The sequence below is a fragment of the Pisolithus orientalis genome (assembly GCF_024613125.1).
Source record: "Pisolithus orientalis strain OTSU chromosome Unknown F5J12scaffold_27, whole genome shotgun sequence".
NCBI lineage: Eukaryota > Fungi > Basidiomycota > Agaricomycetes > Boletales > Pisolithaceae > Pisolithus > Pisolithus orientalis.
Window position 1 is genome coordinate 536,087 of NW_026260808.1, and position 22,240 is coordinate 558,326.

At 47.6% G+C, this 22,240-nt stretch overlaps 7 protein-coding genes across 7 annotated transcripts; all 7 read right to left on the bottom strand.

Annotated features, from left to right (window-relative positions):
• Positions 1–4,890: 4,890 nt before the first annotated feature.
• On the bottom strand, positions 4,891–6,250 carry F5J12DRAFT_895119 (uncharacterized protein; the record flags this gene model as incomplete). Its single annotated transcript, XM_051747807.1, has 2 exons — positions 4,891–5,672; positions 5,728–6,250. 2 exons carry the CDS (start codon positions 6,248–6,250, stop codon positions 4,891–4,893), a joined length of 1,305 nt encoding a protein of 434 aa, XP_051597759.1.
• A 436-nt stretch (positions 6,251–6,686) lies between these two features.
• F5J12DRAFT_784636 (uncharacterized protein) lies at positions 6,687–8,161 on the bottom strand (the record flags this gene model as incomplete). Its single annotated transcript, XM_051743081.1, has 5 exons — positions 6,687–6,980; positions 7,028–7,071; positions 7,231–7,574; positions 8,000–8,078; positions 8,137–8,161. The coding sequence occupies 5 exons, from the start codon at positions 8,159–8,161 to the stop codon at positions 6,687–6,689; spliced, it is 786 nt and encodes a 261-aa protein (XP_051597760.1).
• Positions 8,162–9,838: 1,677 nt separating this feature from the next.
• F5J12DRAFT_271205 (uncharacterized protein) lies at positions 9,839–11,690 on the bottom strand. The gene is made up of 3 exons (XM_051738687.1): positions 11,597–11,690; positions 11,534–11,542; positions 9,839–11,474 (listed from the first exon to the last, which is right to left on the bottom strand). The coding sequence occupies exon 3, from the start codon at positions 11,223–11,225 to the stop codon at positions 9,861–9,863; it is 1,365 nt and encodes a 454-aa protein (XP_051597761.1). The 5' UTR covers positions 11,226–11,474; positions 11,534–11,542; positions 11,597–11,690; the 3' UTR covers positions 9,839–9,860.
• On the bottom strand, positions 10,868–11,691 carry F5J12DRAFT_847319 (uncharacterized protein). Its single transcript, XM_051746377.1, has 3 exons — positions 11,597–11,691; positions 11,534–11,542; positions 10,868–11,474 (listed from the first exon to the last, which is right to left on the bottom strand). Exons 1-3 carry the CDS (start codon positions 11,676–11,678, stop codon positions 11,230–11,232), a joined length of 336 nt encoding a protein of 111 aa, XP_051597762.1. The 5' UTR covers positions 11,679–11,691; the 3' UTR covers positions 10,868–11,229.
• F5J12DRAFT_271204 (uncharacterized protein) lies at positions 11,692–13,861 on the bottom strand. The gene is made up of 12 exons (XM_051738686.1): positions 13,434–13,861; positions 13,343–13,356; positions 13,138–13,288; positions 12,829–13,079; positions 12,728–12,768; positions 12,650–12,668; positions 12,570–12,597; positions 12,500–12,521; positions 12,409–12,444; positions 12,315–12,339; positions 12,134–12,251; positions 11,692–12,076 (listed from the first exon to the last, which is right to left on the bottom strand). The coding sequence occupies exons 1-12, from the start codon at positions 13,572–13,574 to the stop codon at positions 11,987–11,989; spliced, it is 936 nt and encodes a 311-aa protein (XP_051597763.1). The 5' UTR covers positions 13,575–13,861; the 3' UTR covers positions 11,692–11,986.
• Position 13,862: 1 nt separating this feature from the next.
• F5J12DRAFT_271203 (uncharacterized protein) lies at positions 13,863–15,932 on the bottom strand. Its single transcript, XM_051738685.1, has 4 exons — positions 15,922–15,932; positions 14,272–15,864; positions 14,145–14,219; positions 13,863–14,090 (listed from the first exon to the last, which is right to left on the bottom strand). The coding sequence occupies exon 2, from the start codon at positions 15,673–15,675 to the stop codon at positions 14,317–14,319; it is 1,359 nt and encodes a 452-aa protein (XP_051597764.1). The 5' UTR covers positions 15,676–15,864; positions 15,922–15,932; the 3' UTR covers positions 13,863–14,090; positions 14,145–14,219; positions 14,272–14,316.
• Positions 15,933–17,972: 2,040 nt separating this feature from the next.
• Positions 17,973–18,981, bottom strand: F5J12DRAFT_895123 (uncharacterized protein; the record flags this gene model as incomplete). The annotated part of the gene is made up of 2 exons (XM_051747808.1): positions 17,973–18,601; positions 18,759–18,981. 2 exons carry the CDS (start codon positions 18,979–18,981, stop codon positions 17,973–17,975), a joined length of 852 nt encoding a protein of 283 aa, XP_051597765.1.
• Between the last annotated feature and the right edge of the window lie 3,259 nt (positions 18,982–22,240).

Sequence of the window (22,240 nt, forward strand, 5' to 3'; positions counted from 1 at the left end):
CCTTGGTTCTGTGAGGAACCTTGCTGCTGTTGTTGTTGTTGTGGGTAAGGTGTATATCTGCCATGTCCATGATGAGAACCTCCTTGACCTTGACCACCTCAACCTCTATGGAAAGATCCTGATCCTCCTCCTCTGTGATCTTGAGTATTATGAGAGCCTCTGCAAATATTACAGAGCAAGGGTTTGTTCATCCTAGCAAGAAGCAAATTTGATTCTTGCTTAACCATAATTCCTGAAGTAGATGCTTTTTCCTGTTGTGGCAACAGGGTTTTTCCTGATTTATGTGCCCAGATTTCTTTCATTCTTGGTATGACCATATCTGGAGATAATTGGTTGGCAGCAATGGAGGAAAGGATATTGATGGGTGCCTGATCCCAGGCTTGGGACATGGAGTAAACTAAGATGAGAGCTCTCATCTTATTATTCAGATCAATTCCTTGGCCATGTATGGCAGCCATTATCATGGTGATCTCAGAGATTTAACCATGATGTCATCTTTGGGCTTGATCTGGATTCAGATCAACCTCTGAAACTCCATAAAAGTTGTCATGGCAGAGGGATTGCCATATTTAGCCTTTAGTTCATCCCATTTTGTTTTAGAAGGTGTCTTTTCCATCAATAGACATTACAATCATTGGATCACAATATAAAGTAATAATCCCTTGAGCTCAGGTATCAGAGATAACCCAAGGCTCCTGCTGTGCAATGTCCATGGGTTTTGGCTTTGCACCAGAAATGATATCCATGATGCCAAGTGTTTGGAAATACACTTTCATAAGAACCAACCATGAGGCATAATTAAGGCCATTAAGTTTGGGAATTTGTTTTCCAAGACCTTTGAACATCTAATAGAGGTCCAGAATTAGATGATCGTATAAAAATGATTTTGAAGGATGTAGAGTCAAATTTGGGGGATTCAATAGATGATTTGCAGTGCATTTTCGGTCTGCAAGCAGCAGCTCTAGCAGATTGTGACTTTCAGGTTATGACAAGGTTTCAGAATGTGTGGACAAGGATTGTGCCAAGTTTTCATTACTTCAATTCCTCTCTCAGCAAATCACCATAAAGGGATGCGAGAGTTGTTGCATTCAAGGAGATCAAAATCTAAGGGACCAGAATAGTGGTACCCAAAGAAGCTCCACTTGACATTGTGTATAGGACAATCATCAGTGAATCCTAAGTAAGGATTCTTGCAACTATAAGGAATTGGAAAGTAATCATAGAGACAAAAACCAGGGCAATGAGATTGTATGAGTATTTCAAGAACATTATATGACTCATCTAAAATACAATCCTCAGTTTCCTCATGGTAATGGCCTCTGGACACATTACAGTATGTCCATTGTACTGGGGAGAGGATAATTGTGCATGAGTGGCATGAGATTGGCAAGCTCATGCAAGAGCATTGGTAGGTGAGAGGCAGCTTCATGGTTGCATGAAATAATCAAAAGTTCCTTCCTGAATGGTACATTCAAGGTCCCTAAAAACATCCTCCAAAGAGGGCCAGTAAGAGATGTTTCTGTTACCAGTTCCATCAACCCATCCAAGATGTTGGCTAGACTTCTCATATCTGATGACATGACCCATATTGGCTTCTCCTTTAAGTCACTGCATGAAAGCAAGTAGCTCGCTGTCAAACCAGTCTCCTCCTCTTCATCTTTGATGGAACCACTTGGGGACACACATGATGTTGGTGCTTCCATCAACCCAAGTTCCTTGGAAATGGCACTCAAGATATTTGTGCCAAACCTGAAGAGGCAGGATGAGCCCACAGAATGGGTTTCTGGAGTTGTGGAGGACATGGGTGTTATACATGATGTAGATGAAGGTGTCATGGGTGATGGTTGATGTGGGGATGGTGAATAGTGCAGGATCTTTATAAGTAACACTAGGCAAATTGCAACCATTAAAGTTAGCAATTGCATGTGGCAAAGATGAATGGGTGAGTTTAGGAATGAAGTCAGTGAAATAGCCATGATAGGAGATGTGGATGCCAGGACAGAAGTAAGGTGAGTTGAATCCTGGGAAGTGTGGCATTACCTCCCAAGAGGTTTTGATGATGGTTAATGGGACCAGGTAGGTAGCTGGATTCAGCCTTTTGAAGAATGCCATAGACAAAGGTACCACCTCTCTCCAAGACACATGATCTCTAACATACAACATCTCCATATACTCAATAACTTCCTTTACTGCATACTTTCTCCATTTTGCCCCCTCATACATTCCATCATGATGTTCAGTGATTTGAGTTTTGGTACACTTTGTGACAACAAGAGACATTCTTGTAGCAAATAGATTAGTTCCCATAACTGATTGAATTGAAGACAAACAAGATTAAAGTAATTCAAACTTGGTGAGGTCAGGATTGACCATGAGAAGTTCCTCAGTGATGAAGTCACCTCCATGAAGGAGGTCTTCAGTGAGGATCTTGTTCATCTCCTCAATCTCCTGATGATCAGGCATTGGAGCACAGCAAGGAGGCAGGGGATTGACCACACCTTCAACCATATAAGGAGGTATGGGATCCAAGTCTGGTTCTCGATCAATATTGTGAAGATGAAAGTGTAAGTAATGAGGTGGCAGAGGTGGAAGCATATGTCTAGCAAATAAAACATGGTGTAGCTCTCCATGAGCAGCAAATAGAGCATCAGCTTCTAGCTCTGTGATCCTGGCTGTGTAGCATTGATAGATTTGAAGCCAGGTAGGAAGTCCAAGTAGCATCATCCAGAATGTCATTGAAGTGACAAAGAACCTATGCAAATCACCTGCACCAAACTCTCCATAGTAAACTAATAAAATGGACTGATAACAGCCTGCAAGAAGTGACAATACAAAGGTGACTACCACCCAACTGAGTGCATCTAGGCCTACTCAATCCATAGTGATATGCCTGTCAGCAGTGATCAATCTATGCAAATCAAGTAAATAGCTCACACACCTAGAAGGTGGGGCTCATAACCTATTGCACAGAGGAATGGGAAGGGATGAAGAGCAAGACAGAACACTTGCCTTTATACTTGATTGAAGTGGTAGATTTGAAGTAGTAGTTCTGAGTTAGAGCTGGGGCTTGATAACAGAGTAGACTGTTCTATGGGTAGAATGATGGGGAGTACAGCAGAAATCCCCAAGTTTATATACATGTAGACCTATGCATGGACCAGTAGCATAAAAGGAAGGTACTACTATGTAAGGTAAGAAATAGTGGAGAATGTCATGGAACATGACATAGTGAATGATACCACACTGATGTCATTGTGGAGCTGCATGACTGAGCATGTCATGTGACATTACATGTGTATGAAAATGTGTAAGTCTAGATGTGTCTAGATGATCAGAACTATTAAATATTTCCAACAATATCATCCTCAGTCTCTGTTGTATATCTGTCTGTATTCAGTAAACATTGTGAAGAGTCGACTGCTGGCGAGCTGCAAGAACGGTTATGCTTGGCCTTATTGGTCTGATGAGTCTGGGATCAAATGTTTACCGAGACCGTACTATAGAAGAAGCACAACTTTGATATAAAATTGGTGAGCAACTACACACGGACTCGGGTCCGAGTCCGGTTTCAATCCCCGACATCGGTCCAGAGACAAATGTTCCAGGAGTCCCGATTGAGTCGTTCACGTTCGAGGCTCAAGCAGTCATCCTCATGTTGAAATCTGGTCTGCATTTGAGTGAATTATCCATGCAAGTTACTGCAAGGAACAGAGTATTGATGAGGAGCGGTCTACCCAGGACGTCAGAGAAAATAGAGGAATTAATGCTGCATACATCTCAGACGCGACCTTAAACAAATATGTAGGACAATAAAGCGAATCGGTGGAAATACAAGGAACTTGAGCCATTAAACAAAGTGCATGGGTAACATACCAAGGCCCTGAGTTCCCAGCTATCTTTTGGAAACAGCTTATAGTATACGCAGGTTTGCACCAGTGCACATCCATACAGGGTGCCTGAAAGCATGAGCGAAACAAGTACAGGTCCCAGTTGCGAAGTCACAAAATTTGTCATGGACGGTGACAATCTGGTGACAATGCTCGTTAGACTTACAGTCACCGACACAGTCATCACTGAATAAAATATGTGCCAGGCTCTGCAGTGCATGCAATTGATGTAATGATTTCAGCGCTGGCAAGTTGGGTGACACCTACAGCCAGCCAAGATGCGGCTGTAGGGCTCCAGAACTTACTGCAAGTAGCCTTCCTTGGACATATTGTGGGCGATATCGGCGTCCGATCCATCGTACACGTATCGAAGCTGGTACGAACAGGATTTTCATAAGAACTAATAGACAAGGCTCCTTGACAGTACTTCTGTCCGTCTGACTCCTCTTGCAACATTCGCATGCAATAGCCTACCTTCATACAAGGAGAAGATGGACAGTCAGTCTCAGACTGAAGCTTGAAGGTTCGGTTAACATCACGACTGCCTTCGGTTTAGCACTACCCACAATCATAGGGTGTACTTTCTGTGCGTAGGGCCGGGACTTTCCGCCCAGTACGGGCACTCGACACCACTTCGATATCAAGGAATGTGTGTATGTAAGTAGCTGTGATTTCATTGGGATGAGCCGAAGAATCGACATACTTATCGACCGTTGGCGAGAAGTTATGTTTGGGCTTAGCGACCTGATGAGCCAGCTGGGGTCAGACGGTAGCAAAATGTTCGAATAAACGATCCATGTGAGCTACTGCAGGGAACAAAGTACTACCAGGGAGGTTTGGGGACAGGAGGTAGGGACACAGCCACATGATGTCTAGTCGGATGGACGAGGAGTCAGATACATCATCCTAATGCTTGCCACGAGCTCAGCTCATCGCTCGGAGGCTCTCTCCCATTGTTCCACCGTGGTAAACAGAAATCATGTAAATAGATCGCAGAAACAAGTTATTGTATCTTCGAATAGGAAAGTATCTGTTCTTCGTGCTTCTTAAAGCCTTCATACGCATCCTGGGCGTCCTTGAAGAGCGTCTCCAACATCTGTCGCTCCTTGTCTGACAGGGACGAATCGTCCCAGTCGGAGGCGTCGAACTCGAGTTTTTTGTGACTCCTAAGTCGCCTAATGACGGCCGCCTTCCATATTTGCCAAGCCCTAGTGCTTGGAGGCAGGAGGAAATTCATGATATCTTCGGGATCGTCCAGGTCCAAAGCTAGGAGAACGAATATCACCATGCTAGTGCGGGTGCCCAAAACGTATTTTGGAAGGAGTGGTTTGCCGAGAACTTTCATCAGAAGATCTCTCTGAACTTTCTCCCTATCGAAGGACCACAACCACAAGTTGTACAACCATGAGACTGCCACAGAAGCCACGAACATGAATTGCCCAAAGAGTGAACTTTGAGGGACGAGGATCAGCTGTGCGATGGCCTGAATCACAAGAATGATAGAGCACATTCGAATAAGCCTGACACTTCGGCGAGCATCTTTGCTCCTGAAAAGTAGTGAGAACCTTCCCCTCGTAACCGCATTGACAGCACCCTCCTGGCCCTTTAACAGGGCAATTCCTTCTTCGCAGCCTAAAATACCGTCCCCCGGAGGCGAGCCTGGCGCTGGCTCTGGATGCGTAAAGCGGAACGTCCCAGAGCCGATTACAAGACACGATATGCCGCTAACGATGATGCCGAACAAGATCACTACGAAAGAGAACCAATCGTGATACCAGCCGCACGCTACACACGTGCCCAAGCTGACAAGGATGGGTACGCTAGCAGTAGAAAGGAGCACGACGCCTATGCAACGTGGGACATTCCTCATGGCGGGGAACGTGATGGAGGTTGGCGATGGTGACGCTGACAGGCTGGGTTTGCCTGCCCTCGATCGGGATGGCGTGCAACTCTGTGCACTCCTTCATGAACAAAGCGGCCAGATGACCCGTTTCCTGGAAAGTAGCTCCAGAGTGAACAGCTCTAAACTTGGGGCCTTTCCGGCCGTTATACTCGAAGAGCGAGCCCAGGTCAGTTTGCACCTGTTTCCGCTTATCTCGGGATAATGAAGGAACAGCCGAACTGGCCAGCCGGCTAAAACGCATCCCCATAATGTAGGATCCAGGGGAGTTGTACCAGCCAAACCATCTTCTCCCTTCGAAAACGTGAACCAAAGCTATGGATGCGACAGCTTCTTCACCACCGAAGAGACCAGCTACACCAGTGCTATTCAGAACAAACTTGGTGTTTTCGAGTGGGGTGTGGCCAGTTACCATAGCACGAGGGAGGGCTTGGATGGCGTTGGAAAGCGGGGGAATGTACATTGTAGGGATATCGGAGCGTACGCCAAGAGTACCAACTGTAACCGACTGCTGCCCAAGTCGTTGCAGGACCTTTTAACTCGCGGACGGATGAGGAAGAGACGTACGAAGCGCGTTGCGGGGCTGATGAATTGAGTCTTCAAGGGCGATTTATAAATGCAAGATGGACTATCACACGTGTATGCCATCCAACAAATTATTACATTGTACCATGCAATCAGCCGTCCGGACGACTTTAGACAGGGATATTCCCACCTAGTATTTGCGATTGATAAGGGTAAAACGTGACGCTCAACGTAAAGCTGAGCAGCGGCGGCTTTGCCAATGAGTCCCCCAAGCCATATATTCTAGGAATGATCGTGAGTACGAAATTCGATGCATTCCAATACACATGACCCCTGCAGGGTGCAGTTCGCGCGCTTACCACACCACCACATGATCATGAGGTCTTCATCCAGCTTCCTGCTGTTTTGCCATTGGTTATGTCATCGCTTTGCAGCCTATGTGGGCGCCCGCTTCTGGCGCTCGAATTATTACCTGAATGCAACACCTCCAGGCAGGTTTGCAAAGCCGAACGACAGCTCAACATGACATCAACACGAGAAACATCGATAAGGCCTACGTAGGTATTTGGCATCTGGAGATGCCGGATAAACCATCGCCGTTCAGCCCCTAGACCAGTACTTCGTCCGGCACAATTCAAAGTTGCCGTGAACGCACGCCACACGGTCACCTGAGAGACAGTGGGTCAGTGGACTGGAATCAACAGAAAAAACGTACCCTGCTGAGTTTTGTGCTAGGGAGAGTTTCGCTTTCCGAGGGTTCTGGGCATTAGAAAGGTAGCCTATCACTGTGACCGATCTTCCGGGCACAGCTTGGCCATCTGTAATGGAACGCCAAGCCGCATCAATCAAAGACCGCTCATCATGTGATCAGACACGTTCTTTGTGAGACGATGGAATACTTTAGAGTGATGGACGAACTTAAACCTTGGCGGTCAACGATGACCCAGCCTGGTGTAGGCCTTGCTCCAATTACTACACGTTGATACCCACCGAAGCATGGCATATGCATTTGTAGGGCTTGCGCTGCCTCGTGCCGGCATCCCTTGTCGGATGACATTTTGAGCTCAGAGACAGGGAAAGAATGGTCCATGAATGATCCCCACTGTTCCAGAAGAGTATCAGAATAACGTATGAGCGTAGCTTGCAGGGCGACGACCTGCACGGTGATAGACATGTAGCCTTGTCCGGCTGAGAGTGGTACAACAAATAATACTAGCCACTCAGGCATGTCATGCGTAACCATACTCGCGAGGACGGGTACCCTGACGTGCACAGAATAAGACTACCGTGAGTCGAGTGACGTTGCCGACTTTGGAAACGCCAATAGTCCTTGTACAGCGACTTCGTCATTGTCGTACCCCATTCGAATCGGACGGAGGAGGCAGTGAGACCGAAGAAGGCCAATCGGCAATCCGAGTGGTCGTGTAAAAATGTTGAACGTTCGTCATAAAACTCGTTTCTCACCTTTTACCAGCACTCGAATTGTATCACGACAGGATGCATGATACTAGTAACACGGATTTTGCAAGCTGACGACGTCGGGAATTGACGGGGGGCAAAGTCAAGGTGCATGCCGACTCGGAGGATTCACGCGAACCACCAAAAAGTTGTCCCTGCAACTTTCGCTCCAGTCTGCAGACACCATATCATCCTGGTCTGTGCCCTCCTTTTCTTTATGATGACGTACACTAACCAGATATCTGCCATCAGCATGACATCTTCCATGCCAAACTCAGAGCTCGACGAAGCCTTGCTCGACATGTGTACTGACGAAGAAGTCGTATATCATGTTAACCAGTCACATATTCTCACCACCACACGCACGGAATCGGTTTGCGTTCTCACACATAACCTGGTGGCAATGTCAGTTCCGTGCCCTGAGAATCGCCGCAGCAAAATCGACGCGTTGAGAAGGTACGCTCAGTCGGTGTAAACGTGCCCGCCATACGCCGTATACTACCTCTTCCAGAAGAAGACCATTTTATCGCCATGAAACATATACATGGTGAGACCATGGAGCAGCTATGGCCGCGTCTCGGACTATGGGCCACCGTCCACATCCCTCGGCAGCTCAGGTCGTTCGTATCTGCTCTGCGCACCGTCACTTCGCAGAAGACTGAAGGTTAACACCCCAGCCGGGTTCATTCGGAGTGGATCCAAGGGATCAACGGCCCCGTACCACACGCTTCGCCTTCTCTTTTCTGCGACTATCTCAATTGGTGGTTCGTGAAGGCCCGGCCGTCCAACTACCTACCCCCCCACAACGTCTGCTATCTCCACCTCGCGAACACCTTCTGGTCCATTGAGACCCAGCCCCGTGAAGCATGATCCTGGATTCGGGCGGCCGTCTATGGCTTGTTGACTGGAGTCATTCGGGCTTCTATCCGGCTTTCATGGAGTACTTGGGAATGGAGGAATCTGAGTGGGCGATGCCGTGGCTCGCTGCTCGGAGTCTCACATCGCGGCGGGATCGCATGTGCTGGTCTTTGTTTTGGTTGATCGCTTACGGATATTCTCGCCCGCATTCTAAAGGACGAGCTGCGCTTGCTATTGTATGACAACGCTCACTGAGGTACAAGCTGGAGAAGCTGGTTCACTCTGCGCTATTGACCTGAGCTACATACTAGTGTTATATCCCTGGCACTTGTTTCTCTACCAAAGCTTGCGCGTGCCCGAGAAAGAAGCCGTGGAATCGACGACGAAGAGAGAATGAACTGACGTTGTCAGACTGTTTCGAATTAAATCCAGTCCATATTGCGGCTGGTGACACTTTCCCCACTGAAGATATCTGACTGAAAGCTGAAACGTTTTGCAGGCCCTCGAACGCCTACAGTCCAGCTCCGGGCTTTCTCGTGGTACTCCTTCGTGAACAAGATGAATTCTTCGCAGCCCAACGAACGCCTGAGTTGCATCGAGAGAGAGAGAGAGAGGGTTGGACACTGCATCGCTTCCCATCCTCAACAACCCCAAATTGATCCGCTCATTGAAGCAAATAACCATGATCTCTGCGAAGCCTGCAAGAATAACATATCGCACGGAATCGGGTATGTCTTCCACCTTCCATGACGTCTCGTCCCAGAAATACTATGTTTCACATCCAACTTGATGAAGTCGACCGATCGCTGCCCATTCGTAAATGCGATACAAGCAGCGCAGCGGAGTATCGCGGGCACGGAAGGGCAAAGTATAGCGTATCTCGGGGAGGCCAGCATCGTCCATTCTCTGCTGCACGATGGAGTGATTGGACGGGATGGTCATGGTATGACATAGTTTGTGAAGAGCAAAAGAGCATGGTATGCGAGGATAGTTACTTGTGGGGTCAGATAGTGAAACATTGTATCAGATATGTATGAGTATAAACTATAGTAATTCCGATGAGACAAGCGATGAGATAGCAATAAGACAGGACAGCGAAGCGTCAGCAAGAAGACATGACTACCACTACTCTACTGGGTATATATATATGCTCGTGCCGATAAGAAAAAAGTCACGCGTGTACGATTGATATTGGATATCATGGAATTCCTACCCATGCCCTGCTGTGATGCTCAACCAGCAACCTCCTTCTCGCTACCAACAGTCTCCTCGTTACCAACAACCTCCTTCTCGTCAACAACAATCTCCCCCTTGTGCTCATCGAAAAGCTTGTATGCTACCATGGCATCCTCAAGAAGCGTCTTCAACAAGGTCTTCTGCTCCACAGAGAAACCGTCACAGTTCCAATCCGCATCCTCGAATTCAAGATTTCGCTCATCCCTGAGACCCTTGATCACAATCTTCTTCCACTTGTCCCACACTAAAGTGTCGGGAACCAGGAAAACCTTCGTGATCTCCTTAGCGTCCGTCAGTTTTAGGGCGAGGGCGACGAAGACGAGCATGCTAGTGCGAGTCCTGAGGATGAATTTGGTGAGTTTTGGTTTCCCAAGGACCTTTCTTAATATTTCGCGCTGGATTTTCTCCTTGTCGAAGGTCCAGAGCCACAGGTTGTACCCCCAAGAAGTGGCCAAAGAAATGACGAACATCAATTGGCCAAAGAATGAACTCTGTGATATGAGGATTAACATCACGAGAGACTGAGTGATGAGAAGGATGGAGCAGATCCTCAAGTTTCGGGAAGCATCCTTGGACTCGAAGAGTAAGAAGAACCTTCCCCGCGTAACCGCATTGACCGCTCCCTCTGCTCCTTTTAACAAAACAATGCCCTCGTCACAACCAAGAATGCCATCTCCAGGAGGTGAACCAGGTGCAGGTTCTGGATGAGTGAACTGGAATTTACCGAAGCCGATCACCATAGAAGCAAAGCCGTTGGCAATGATACCAAAGAAAATGATGGCAAAGCCGTACCAGTCCTGGTACACGGCGGAGAGGACGCAGGTGGAAACGCTGACGAGAATCGGTATGCTGGCGAAGAAGACGACGTAAGGTCTGGGGGACGGGACCTCTACACTAGCCTTGGGCGGGCTACGAAGCCTTGCAATAGTAACGCCAAAAGATTGTGTTTTTCTGCCCCCCGCAATGGCAGCTGCTCCTAGTTCTGCGCATTCCTTCATCAACAAAGCAGCAATATGACCCGTGTCTTGCATGATAGTTCCAGAATGGACAGCTGTAAACTTGGGTCCCCTCCAACCATTGTACTCGAACAGCGTTGCCAGATCGGCCTGCACCTCGCCATCATCATATGCAGGGACCGCTGATCGAGCGAGTTGCATGAAGCGTAGACCCATGGTGTATGAACCGGGGGAATTGTACCACCCCAGCCATGTCTTTCCACCGAAGACGTGAACAGCTGCCATGGACGTAAGGGCCTCTTCGCCACCTAAGAGACCAGCTACTGCGGCGCTATTGAGGATGAAATCAACATGTTTGAGCGGAGTGGGACCCGCAACCAATGCTCGAGACCGAACGGCAGGCATTAGGTTAACGATGTGCGGATGACAGGTACGGAGGGAGTGGGGTCCACCTTGAGTCTTTAGTCGATCGGCCCCAGCAGAAGCTGGCCTTTATCCCATCGCGCGCTGGCACAAGCCAAGACAATGAACAAGTGCTGTGCGAGCCCCCACGTGTTGCCGGCCAACTGTGGCGGTATATCGTGTGATTGAGTTTTCTCGTAATCCTTGTACAAGTTCGAAGTAACTTTTCACGCAGGAAAAGCACGTCTTGGTCTGGAGGGCATCAGTGTTGAATATTCAACTGCAAAGGAAGTTGTAACATTGGCACATACTACTAGCACCTGTAGGTAGTTGATCAGTGAAAGTATTACGGATCTTACCGCCACAGTCCACACCTGTGCTTGCTGTACAATACTCAATCAAAGCCCCCCCCAACCACAGCACGTTCTTGACCGCCAGCCGCTGTAATGTCTTCATGGACCAAGAGCGATCTCGTGCAGCACCTTGGTTTTCCGAATCGGATTTTATATGCACAGGTCAGAGGTAAACTAGTGTGTATGAAAAAGTTGTGGGTCCAAAACAAGCGAAATCCGACTTTCTCGACCAGCAGTACCACATGGATGACTGTTCGTTTAGGCCGAGACCGAATACTTAAGTAAAGCACAAACTTGAGGAAGATAGAAAGTTCTGAAGAATGGGAAAAGGGACTGGCTATACTCCAAATTTGGTTTCCCCAAGATTGGTACGGATGTAAATGTTGCCGTACTGTTCGAAATGAAAATCTTTTACATCCAAGGTCTAGAAACGCCTTCGAACTCTTCACACTCCTCATTATCAGCCGCCAGGGTTTCCTTGCGAACAGTGCAAACGATCGTCTGAGCCAATATGTCAATACATGTGGTTTCCTCCGTGACGATATGCTGAAAAATCACCTGTCCTTGAACAGGTGTCTGGTGGTCTAGTACGACGGGTCTACTCAACGACACTTCTAAGCCGTCTCCTGACCCTGGGTGCTGCGGTTCGTGAGAGAATTTGGCACGGGCATTCAGTCTGTTCATCCAGAAAGATTAATTGAAATGTGGATTAGAACGCAGAGGAACACGGAGTACACACGCTGCTAACAATGAGTTGGTGTACACTGGAGTTGCATGACATCAGCACCAATCACATATGAGACAAGCTGTCAAGACTGCAATGATAAACTTACAGCCAGACCCGACGATGAAGAATCCCAGCCAAATATCTGCAAATATTTGTGATGAGGATGTCAAATAGAACATTATGTAAATGCGACATACAGACGCCAGGCGCGACCAAGAACTGCAGAGCGGCTTCAGAATTTAGCGGGTGATGTTAGATTTAACGTACAGATATGCCAGAAGCAAGTGCAGATATACTTGCAAAAGACTTGGTTAAAACGATTGTTATACTATTGAGATGTCCCTCACCTGGTTATTATGCCCGTTGCTAGACAGGGTGGGACCGGGTCAGCAATCGGCAAGGTATCAGGACCGTCCTGTTCTCACCCGCGATGTAGAGAACCATCCGATCTACCACACGTGAAGTTCTTGTGAGACAGGGCCAGCATCAGACAAAGTAATTCATATCCTTTCCTTTGATCACCTACTGACGAGAGCCAGGCTCACTCGCCTTCAAGTAGTAACTCATCGACACCGCGATGGTTGTGTCAGCACATACTGTGGTGAACAGCAGGCACACGATAAACCATTTCCACGGCTGAGGTGACAATCCGTTGGCCATGATTGTGGAAATGCTAGCCGCCAGGGTGAGCACAAACCGAATCACGACAAGGAAGGAACAGAAGAGGGGGAGAGCTTTCTTGTGCGTGAAACTGTATAGTCTGAACACAAAAAAGGCCTGCCGGACACAACGGAAGTTTAATCTGTGGATTTTGATTCACGACTGGATGGTCGACCTGTGTACAGAATGCGATAGGTCCGCTGAACACTGTACTAATAACGGCGGCCATTGCAACGACGAGTATTCGTGGGCGCTGAGCATAATGGGTCATCACCGTCTGCCACACGCCCAGGAGGAGGGATGCCAAGTGTACGATTTGGAGGGTCCTTCGAGCTTGGTAAGACGGATGTTGGATAACAGCATGAATTAATGTTCCATACATCTCAAATGCGACCTTGAGCCCATGGACAACGAGCAAGTCGGTGGAGCTTATGAACTTGAGTCGTTAAACAAAGTGCATGGGTAACATACCAGAGTCCTGATTTTCCAGCTGTCTTTTGGAAATAGCTTATAGTACACGTAGGTCTGCACCAGTGAACATCCACATGGGATGCCGGAAAGCACGAGCGAAACGAGTGAGGGCCCCAGCTGCGAAGTCATATAATCTGCCATGGACGATCCTCAGTCTGATATCTGTGGAGCCTTGCAGTCATCGCTATAGTCATCGCTGAATATAAAAATGTGCCGTGGGTTCAGGTTCCGCAGTGTATGCGCATTAATAGACTGGTGTAATGATTACAGCGCCAGCGAGTTGCGTGGGCGTAGCAGCTACAGCCACAGTGTGGCTGGATTGCGGGCCGCCCGGTGCAGGGGAGAACAGGATTATCATCAGAACTGATAGACAAGTTCTCCTTGGCAGTACTTTTATTTGACTCCTCTTGCAACGTTCACATACCTTCATACAAGGAAAAGATGGGCAGTCGGGCAGGTTCGGTTAACATCACAGCTACTCGCAATTTATCACCACCCACAATTATAAACTGTACTTGCCGTACATAGGGTCAGTGCTTTCCGCCCAGTATGGGTACGCCAATAACTCGACGCCGCCTCGGTATGAAGGAAAGCATGTATGTATGTAGCTGTGATGTCAATGGGATCGGTCGAGGAATACGATACTACTAGTTGTCACTTGGCGACCTGATGAGTCAGCTGGGGTCAGGTGTTCAGTGCGGAGGTAATTACAGTAAATGTTTCCGGACGCCATGTTCAGATTGAACTGATCATTTATTCACGTTCATCCTCGTGTGGAAATCTGGTCTGCGCTCGAATGAATGATCCATGTGAGTTGCTGCAGGGAACAAAGTACTACCGTAAATAGAAACCATGAAAGCTTGTAGGATAACTCGCTACGGGCCTAGGGCATCTTCGGGCAAGGAAGGATTCGTTCCCTGTGCAGTTGAAAGCCCTCATACGCATCCTGGGCATCCTTGAAGAGCGTCTCCAACATCTGCCGCTCCTGGTCCGACAGGGACGAATCGTCCCAGTCCGAGGCATCGAACTCGAGTTTTTCGTGATTCCTAAGTCGCTTAATGACGGCTGCCTTCCATATTTGCCAGGCCCTGGTGTTTGTAGGAAGAAGGAAATTTATGACCTCTTCGGGATTGTCCAGATCCAAAGCTAAGAGAACGAATGTCATCATGCTGGTGCGGGTGCCCAGAATGTACTTGGTAAGGTGCGGTTTGTCGAGGACTTTCGTCAGAAGATCTCTCTGAACTTTCTCCTTATCGATGGACCACAGCCATAGGTTGTACAACCAAGAGACCGCCACAGACACCACGAACATGAACTGCCCAAAGAGTGAACTCTGAGGGACCAGGATCAGCTGTGCGATGGCCTGAATCACAAGAATGATAGAACACATCCGAATGAGTCTGACGCTCCGGCGAGCATCTGTGCATTTGAAAAGCAGCGAGAACCTTCCCCTCGTAACTGCGTTGACAGCTCCCTCTTGGCCTTTCAACAGGACAACCCCATCTTCACATCCTAAGATACCATCCCCCGGAGGCGAGCCTGGCGCTGGCTCTGGATGCGTAAAACGGAACGTCCCCGAGCCGATTACAAGGCACGATATGCCGCTGACGATGATGCCGAACAGGATCACAACGAAAGAGAACCAGTCGTCGTACCAGCCGCACGCTACACACGTGCCCATGCTGACAAGGATGGGTATGCTAGCGTAGAAAGGAGCACGACGCCTATGCAACGTGGGACATTCCTCATGGCGGGGAACGTGATGGAGGTTGGCGATGGTGACGCTGACAGGCTGAGTTTCCCTGCCTTCGATCGGGATGGAGTGCAACTCTGTGCACTCCTTCATGAATAGAGCGGCCAGATGACTCGTCTCCTGGAAAGTGGTTCCAGAGTGAACAGCTCTAAACTTGGGCCCTTTCTGGCCATTGTACTCGAATAGTGAGGCCAAGTCGGTCTGTACATGTTCCCGCTTATCTCGGGATAATGAAGGAACAGCCGAACGGGCCAGCCGGCTAGAACGCATCCCCATAATGTAAGATCCAGGGGAGTTGTACCAGCCAAACCACTTCCTCCCTTCGAAGACGTGAACCAGAGCTATGGATGCAACGGCCTCGTCGCCGACGAAGAGACCAGCTACCCCAGTGCTATTCAAGATAAACCTGGTGTTTTCAAGCGGGGTGTAGCCAGTGACCATAGCACGCGGCATAGCTTGGATGACGTTGGAAAGCGGAGGAATGTACATGGCGGCGATATTGAACCGTAAGTCAAGAGCACCAACGGTAACGAACCGCTTTCTAAGTTGTTGCAGGACCTTTGCACCCAACGAACGATGAAGAGAAGACGTACGAAGGAAGTTTTGATCAGCCTCGAGTATTCAAGGGCCCATTATAAACGCGAGATGAACCAGTACGCCACTTGATCGGCAAGCGTACTGAATTGTATCCATGTAGTCAGCCCTCCGCACAATTGGAGACAGTGATATTCCCACCTATAATGTCTGATAAGGCTAAAATACAACGCTTCAACGTAAAGCAGAGCAGCGGCACCGGATGTCCGTACATACGTGCCGTGCCCATATACGAAACTCGCGGCATTCCAGGGTAGTGGGCGGAATCTGTTTCAACAAATGCACTTGATCATGAGAACTCCATCCAACTTCCTGCTGTTTTTCCATCTCATTCCTTCATCAACATATCGTTGTTAACATCGCCTTGCTGTTTTGCTACCCAGGCGCGGTGATAGCGTGCCTTCCATTTTCTCGGGCCATTTGAGAAACCGAACAATTGCTCGGCATAAGGCCATTAGCACGAGACGTATTGATACGGCAGAAGCCATTTATCATTTGGAAATGCCAGACGAACCATCACCATTAAGCCCCTAGGTCAGTCGTCCTGCACAATTCGAAGTGGCCATCAACGTACGGCGAGACAATACATAAGTGGCATCAGCAGAAAATATGTGCCCTGCCAAGTTTAGCGCTGAGGAGAGTTTCACGTTCAGAGCTTTTGGGCTTTGCGCTACGGAGTGTACCGCACGTGTCATTCCATGGACGAGACAGGCTATCAATTTGACTGATCCTCCGGGTGGCTGTCTGTGATGGGCCCATCAAACGAAGACCGCTCACCGCGTGATCAAGCAAATTCTTTGTGAGACGCGTGACATATGCATGCTTGCGCAGCCTTTTGTTGGGATCCCCTACCTGATGATACTTTCAGGCTCAGAGACAAAGAAAGAATGGTTGGAAGATGCTTAGAAGAGTGCCAGCATATTGTACAAGCCTTGTCCAACTGAGAGTGGTCCAAACGTTCCAGCAGTTGAATCATGTCAAGGAGTCGTCACTCCGTGCACGCCACACGTAGCCATACTTGGCCATACTCAAGAGGACGGCAATGCAAACTTTGAAGACACTGACGCCCATTGATGGGAGCACCACCACCACCACCCTAACGCGTTACTTTTTACCATAGATAGTATCATTCGTCACTCTTTTGTCACAGCTGTTTTTCTTAAAAGCACGCATGAATTTGATAATCAGCGGGACACCGAACACCGCAGTGGTAGTACAAGGGACTATGCAATAGCACGAAAAACATCAACAGGGCATGAAACGGACAAAGAACGTAGCAGTCTTTGACATCAGCGAGTGAATGTAGACGTAAACGAGAACTCTGGCGCAAGAATAAAAGGGATTTTCGACGTGCACAGCAAGGGAAAGCTGAACAGAGCAAGCAAAAGCGAGAATGGTGATTCTACTTCGAGTGACGAGCGTGTTTACCTCCTCCAGCACCGGCAGCAAAAGAATTTGCATTGGTGGACCTGCACTTCTCACCAGCGGACGTGCCTTCAGTATTCTTCTCGATGATGTTAGTAAGTGCAGGGTGCTAAGGGACACCAAGCTTCTCCTCCTCACAGGAATCCAGAAGGGTAGCAGCAGCAACCTCATGCAGAAGAGGAAGGCCAGAAAACTTGCCAGGGTGCACATATTCCAAGTGGTAGAAGTTCAGGTGCTGTTCCATGTTGTATCTCCAGACCCCATCTTGCCAATCAGTTTGTTGAGCACATGGAGGGAGTGGGCACAATGGACAGACCACAGGGATGTTTTGACACAGACACTTCTTCAAGCCTTTCTCTGCATATGCAAACTTGATCTGGACCTGGTAGGGACAGTGTGTATCCATCTCTACTCCACAATTGTGATCTTCACCTTGATCATACACTCTGGGTGTTGAAGCTGAGAACAACTGCAGAAGCCACAAGGGAAGAGGTGATTGATGGGAGAGACAATTATTTCTTCAACCCTGTGAATGGACTGGAGGATATGCCCACCCATGTGGGACCATGGATTGTTGGTTGAATCATTGCATCATGGACAGATTACTGTAAGGGCTGTGCCCATTGAAGATGACAACTGTGAAGTTGCTGGCTCACAAATGAGAGCAGCAGAGCCTAGAAATGTTTGAGATTATCACCACAGAAAAGGAGACTTCAAAGTTTACTGTCTGTCATGCAGTAAGGGAACAGCTTGCTTGCAGTATCCACTCAAAGTAAGGCAATGTTTGAGACCAGGATCTTCATCTCCAGCATGCATTTCCAAATGAGATCCACTGCCACCTTGAGGGCCTCATTCTTGAGTGACCATGTAAGGTCTTGAGAGTTGATCTCCTTGGTCTTCTCAGCAGCAAGGTGGGCAGATGCCAAGACAACACTGGGGTTGACAAGCTCAACAAGTGATCCAATTGCTGTGACTTCTACCAGCTTCTGAGTGGTGATGGTGGGCCCAGGGACAGTAGAAGAAGTTTTGAGATAAGCACCAGTCCAAATCCATGTCAGGTTGAACTCGAAATCAGGGGACCTTGAGTTCAGAGTTGATTCAGAGGGGACAAGCACAAGGATGTTACCAGAGATCTTGATCTTTGACCCATTTGCCTGCAGGGTCTTGGTATGGATGTCATTGCACACAGCACTATTTTCATAGATGCTTGTGGAGCAAACCAGCACTAATGAAGTCATGTGGTCACTCAGATGGACAAGTGTGACGAAGGGATTGCCAACAATGAAGAACAGACCTGAGTCAGAACCAGATGAGGAATGAAAATTCTTTGTGAGTTTGTTGACTGGGGTGAAACCACAGACACATAGGAGTTGGTCATGCAATTTGGCAGAGAAATCTTTGTTGAGCACAAGTCAGCACACAGATGCTTTATGAACCCACTTCCCCTTATACAAGAGGTAGTTGAGAGGGTGGATGTCCTTGCCAGAGGGGGGAGGTGGATGTAATGGATCATCAGGTGACACCTATCACAGCTTCAGTGGGTGATGACAGACCTGTGAAGTCTTTTTGGTGACACCTAATCATAGCTTCAGTGGATGATGATGGACCTATGAAGTCTTTGCCAACAAATCCATTCTCCATCTTGTCCTCGAGCTGATCCTCAAAAGAAAGCACAGGTTCTTCATTGTCTTCATCAGCACTGACAGTTTGAAGTTCTTCATCACCAAGAGTATTGACCTGTGTATCAATGGACTGCAACTGAGGGGGTACATCCATTGCTCCTGAATCTGCTGAGTAGCAGCATACTCCTGTCTTTGCTCTCATCCCCTTGGTTGATGCTAGGACACTTCCCTGTGCTGAACACACACAATAAGTCAATGCCTTCAATGGAAAAGATAGTGTTGAAGTCATATTCTTCTGGGAACAAGGGAGAGGCAGAGAGAAAAGAGATTGCTGCCACACATCCCTTGGACCACATGACCTGCAAGTTGCAATTGTGGACAATGGTATCACCCTGCCACATACCATGGTTTAAGTGGTCAACATGTTCTGACCGAGTTCAGCCTATGATGACTCTGGTGTAGATCAGGATTTCACAAGTAGATGCCACTGATATTGCAAGCTGACTGAAGGCAGTTGATACCTTGCTTGCAGTTAAGGGCATTGTTGTGTCTGCTGCACATCTGGATCAGGTGCAAACAAAACTTCAATTTGATCCATTCTGGCATCAAGGAGGGAGAACTTTGAGGATGAGTCAAGCCACATTTGCTTTGCAATGCAGAAAATGATGTTCTTCAAGGCTGTCATGATGTTGTAGTAAAGCTGGTTTGGTAAGAAAGAGGTATGGTTGAGGCAGCACTGACAAAAGAGCAAGTGAGAACATGTGCTGATATAGCTGACCTGTTGAGACAGTGAGAGCACAGGATTGATGAAGGGCTCAACCAAATGATGTAAAATTTGGGCAAGCATCTTGATGGCCTTTAAGTCAATGACAGCATCGATGTCTGGGATTCCCCCATATCAGGTATATGGAGGTTTGGCTGGATCAATCTCTGTGAGGCAAATGATTTCCTGGATGAGTTCAACAGTGCAGGGAACATCCTGGGGGTCATCAGGGAATAACAACTTGTTTGCTTGATCCTTGTCCATGTCATTCGAGCCAAGTAAAGTAGTGAAGGAATGTCTTGGAATTGAGAAGTCACCCATTGTCAAGCAGGATTCCTGCAGGTTGAGTGAAGTGCTGTGCAGGCACCTTTGAAAACATGTTAGTTTAGTCTCAATTGTCATGCTGAGTAGCAGGGGAAACCATATGTTTAAGAAGATGCTTGTAATCGAAATCCATTGTCATCTTGTGTGGGCCAGTATGCAGATTGAGTCCAGGAAGTCCAGAGAGAATGCTGTAGAGTGGAGATGCAAGAGTTAACTTCATAGCCATGGAAACCTCATGACCAGCTTTGCAATGTGTTGTGTCACCATCAGTTGCAAATGACCACAGTGGCCCAATCAGTCTTGTGAGCATCAGTCCTCATACCAAGTATTGATGAGCTTGAGCATAAGGTCCTGCCAATTGATGTGGTCCTCCTCTTCACACAATGGCACTGCAAGGAGTGGGTATGTTCAGTCTTCACTGAAGCAGTGGGCAATGACAACCAACATTTCCTTACCAAGATGGACATCACCTGTGGAGAGCTTTGTGGTGAGCTGTTTGGCAGACTCATAGGGTTTCAAGGAAGGGGTATATGTTTCTGGCATGCTTCCAGCAGTAGCCTCTAACCCCATTTTCAGCCAGATGGTATGTGGCAGCCTCTTTGAGTACAATTTCATCTGTGAGAAGGCTTACCCCATGGAGACAAGTAAGACCAGCAGCAGTGTGGGGCTCAATTGCAACCATTTGAATATTGTTGGCAATAGTCATGCAGGTGATGGGGCCAATGGTTGGGGTTATCTTGACTGTGCTTGATTGGTGGTGAATGGTATGCAGAGTGGGACCCCATGTAGTCCATTTAGTCACAACATATAGGTAGCCTGCATGCCAAAATGCCAACACTTATATAGACCCCATGATGGGCCCATCTAAATAGATTAGCCATGACACATGGACAGGCCTGAGGGCCTATAGTGAGAGCAACATATGTATGGGCCTGTAAGCACAATTCCACAACATATGGGAGGGCCTGTGGAGGGTAAGGATGCTGCAACATATAGACAGGCCTGTGACCAAGCAAGTATGCTGAGCTACTGTAAGATGTGGATGGGCCTGTCCATGGTAGGGTGCACCCCAGTCACAATATCAGGATGGGCCCTACCTATTGTATCATGAAGAAGGTTGCAACATAAAGAGGGGCCCCTCTATGATAGATTACAGAGTTGGAAACATATGGAAGGGCCCATCTTTGGGATAATATATCCCTGTCACAACATATAGGACAGGCCCTATCCATAGCAAGATGTATGCACCTGTTGCAACATAAGGATGGGCCTGTCAGTAATATCATTGACAGCATCACAACACATAGACAGGCCCATCTAGTAAGATGCATCCCTGTCACAACATAAAGATGGGCCCATCAGTAATGTCATTTATAGCATCACAACATATAGATGGGCCCTTCTGTAATACCATTTATACCATCACAACACATGGGCAGGCCCATCCATAGTAAGATGTACCTGTTGCAACATAAAGATGGACCCTTCAATATATATCATTTACAGGGTCACAACACATGGATGGGCCTGTCTAGTAAGATGCACCCATGTCACAACATAAAGATGGGCCAGTCAGTAATATCAATTACATTGTCACAACGGATGGATGGGCCTGTCTAGTAAGATATGCCCCTGTCACAGCATAAGATGGGCCTGTCAGTAATATCAATTACATGGTCACAACACATGGATGGGCCCATCAGTAATATCATTTACAGTGTCACAACATATAGATGGGCCTGTCTAGTAAGATGCACCCCTGTCACAACATAAAGATGGGCCCATCAGTAATATCATTTATAGCATCACAACATATGGAAGGGCCCTTCAGCAGTATCATTTATGTGGTCACAACATAAGGATGGGCCCTTCAGCAGTATTATTTATATGGTCATAATGTATGGATGGGCCCTTCAGTAATATCTTTTATATCACCATAAAACAAGGACAGGTCCATCTAGTAAGATCCACCCCTGTTGCAACATAAGACAGGCCCAACACCAATAGCATGTATAGCATCACAACATATTGATTGGATCACAGTAAAATATTGAGGCAAGCATCCTGACATGCCATAATTTTCCAACAAGCTGCAAGCAGCTCACCCACTATACAACTCTGACCTCATCCACCCCAAGCATGAATACTATGCAAGACACATCTAAAACCCCCCATGGATGGTGAATGGAACTAACAGACTGCATTGTGTCATACATGAAAGCCAGATTTCAAGAGGAGGTATTCAGCAGACCTTGTGCCCTTCCAGATATATCAACTCCATTTCCAGTGTTATGTGAAGTGGATCACATATTGTCAGTAATCTCAC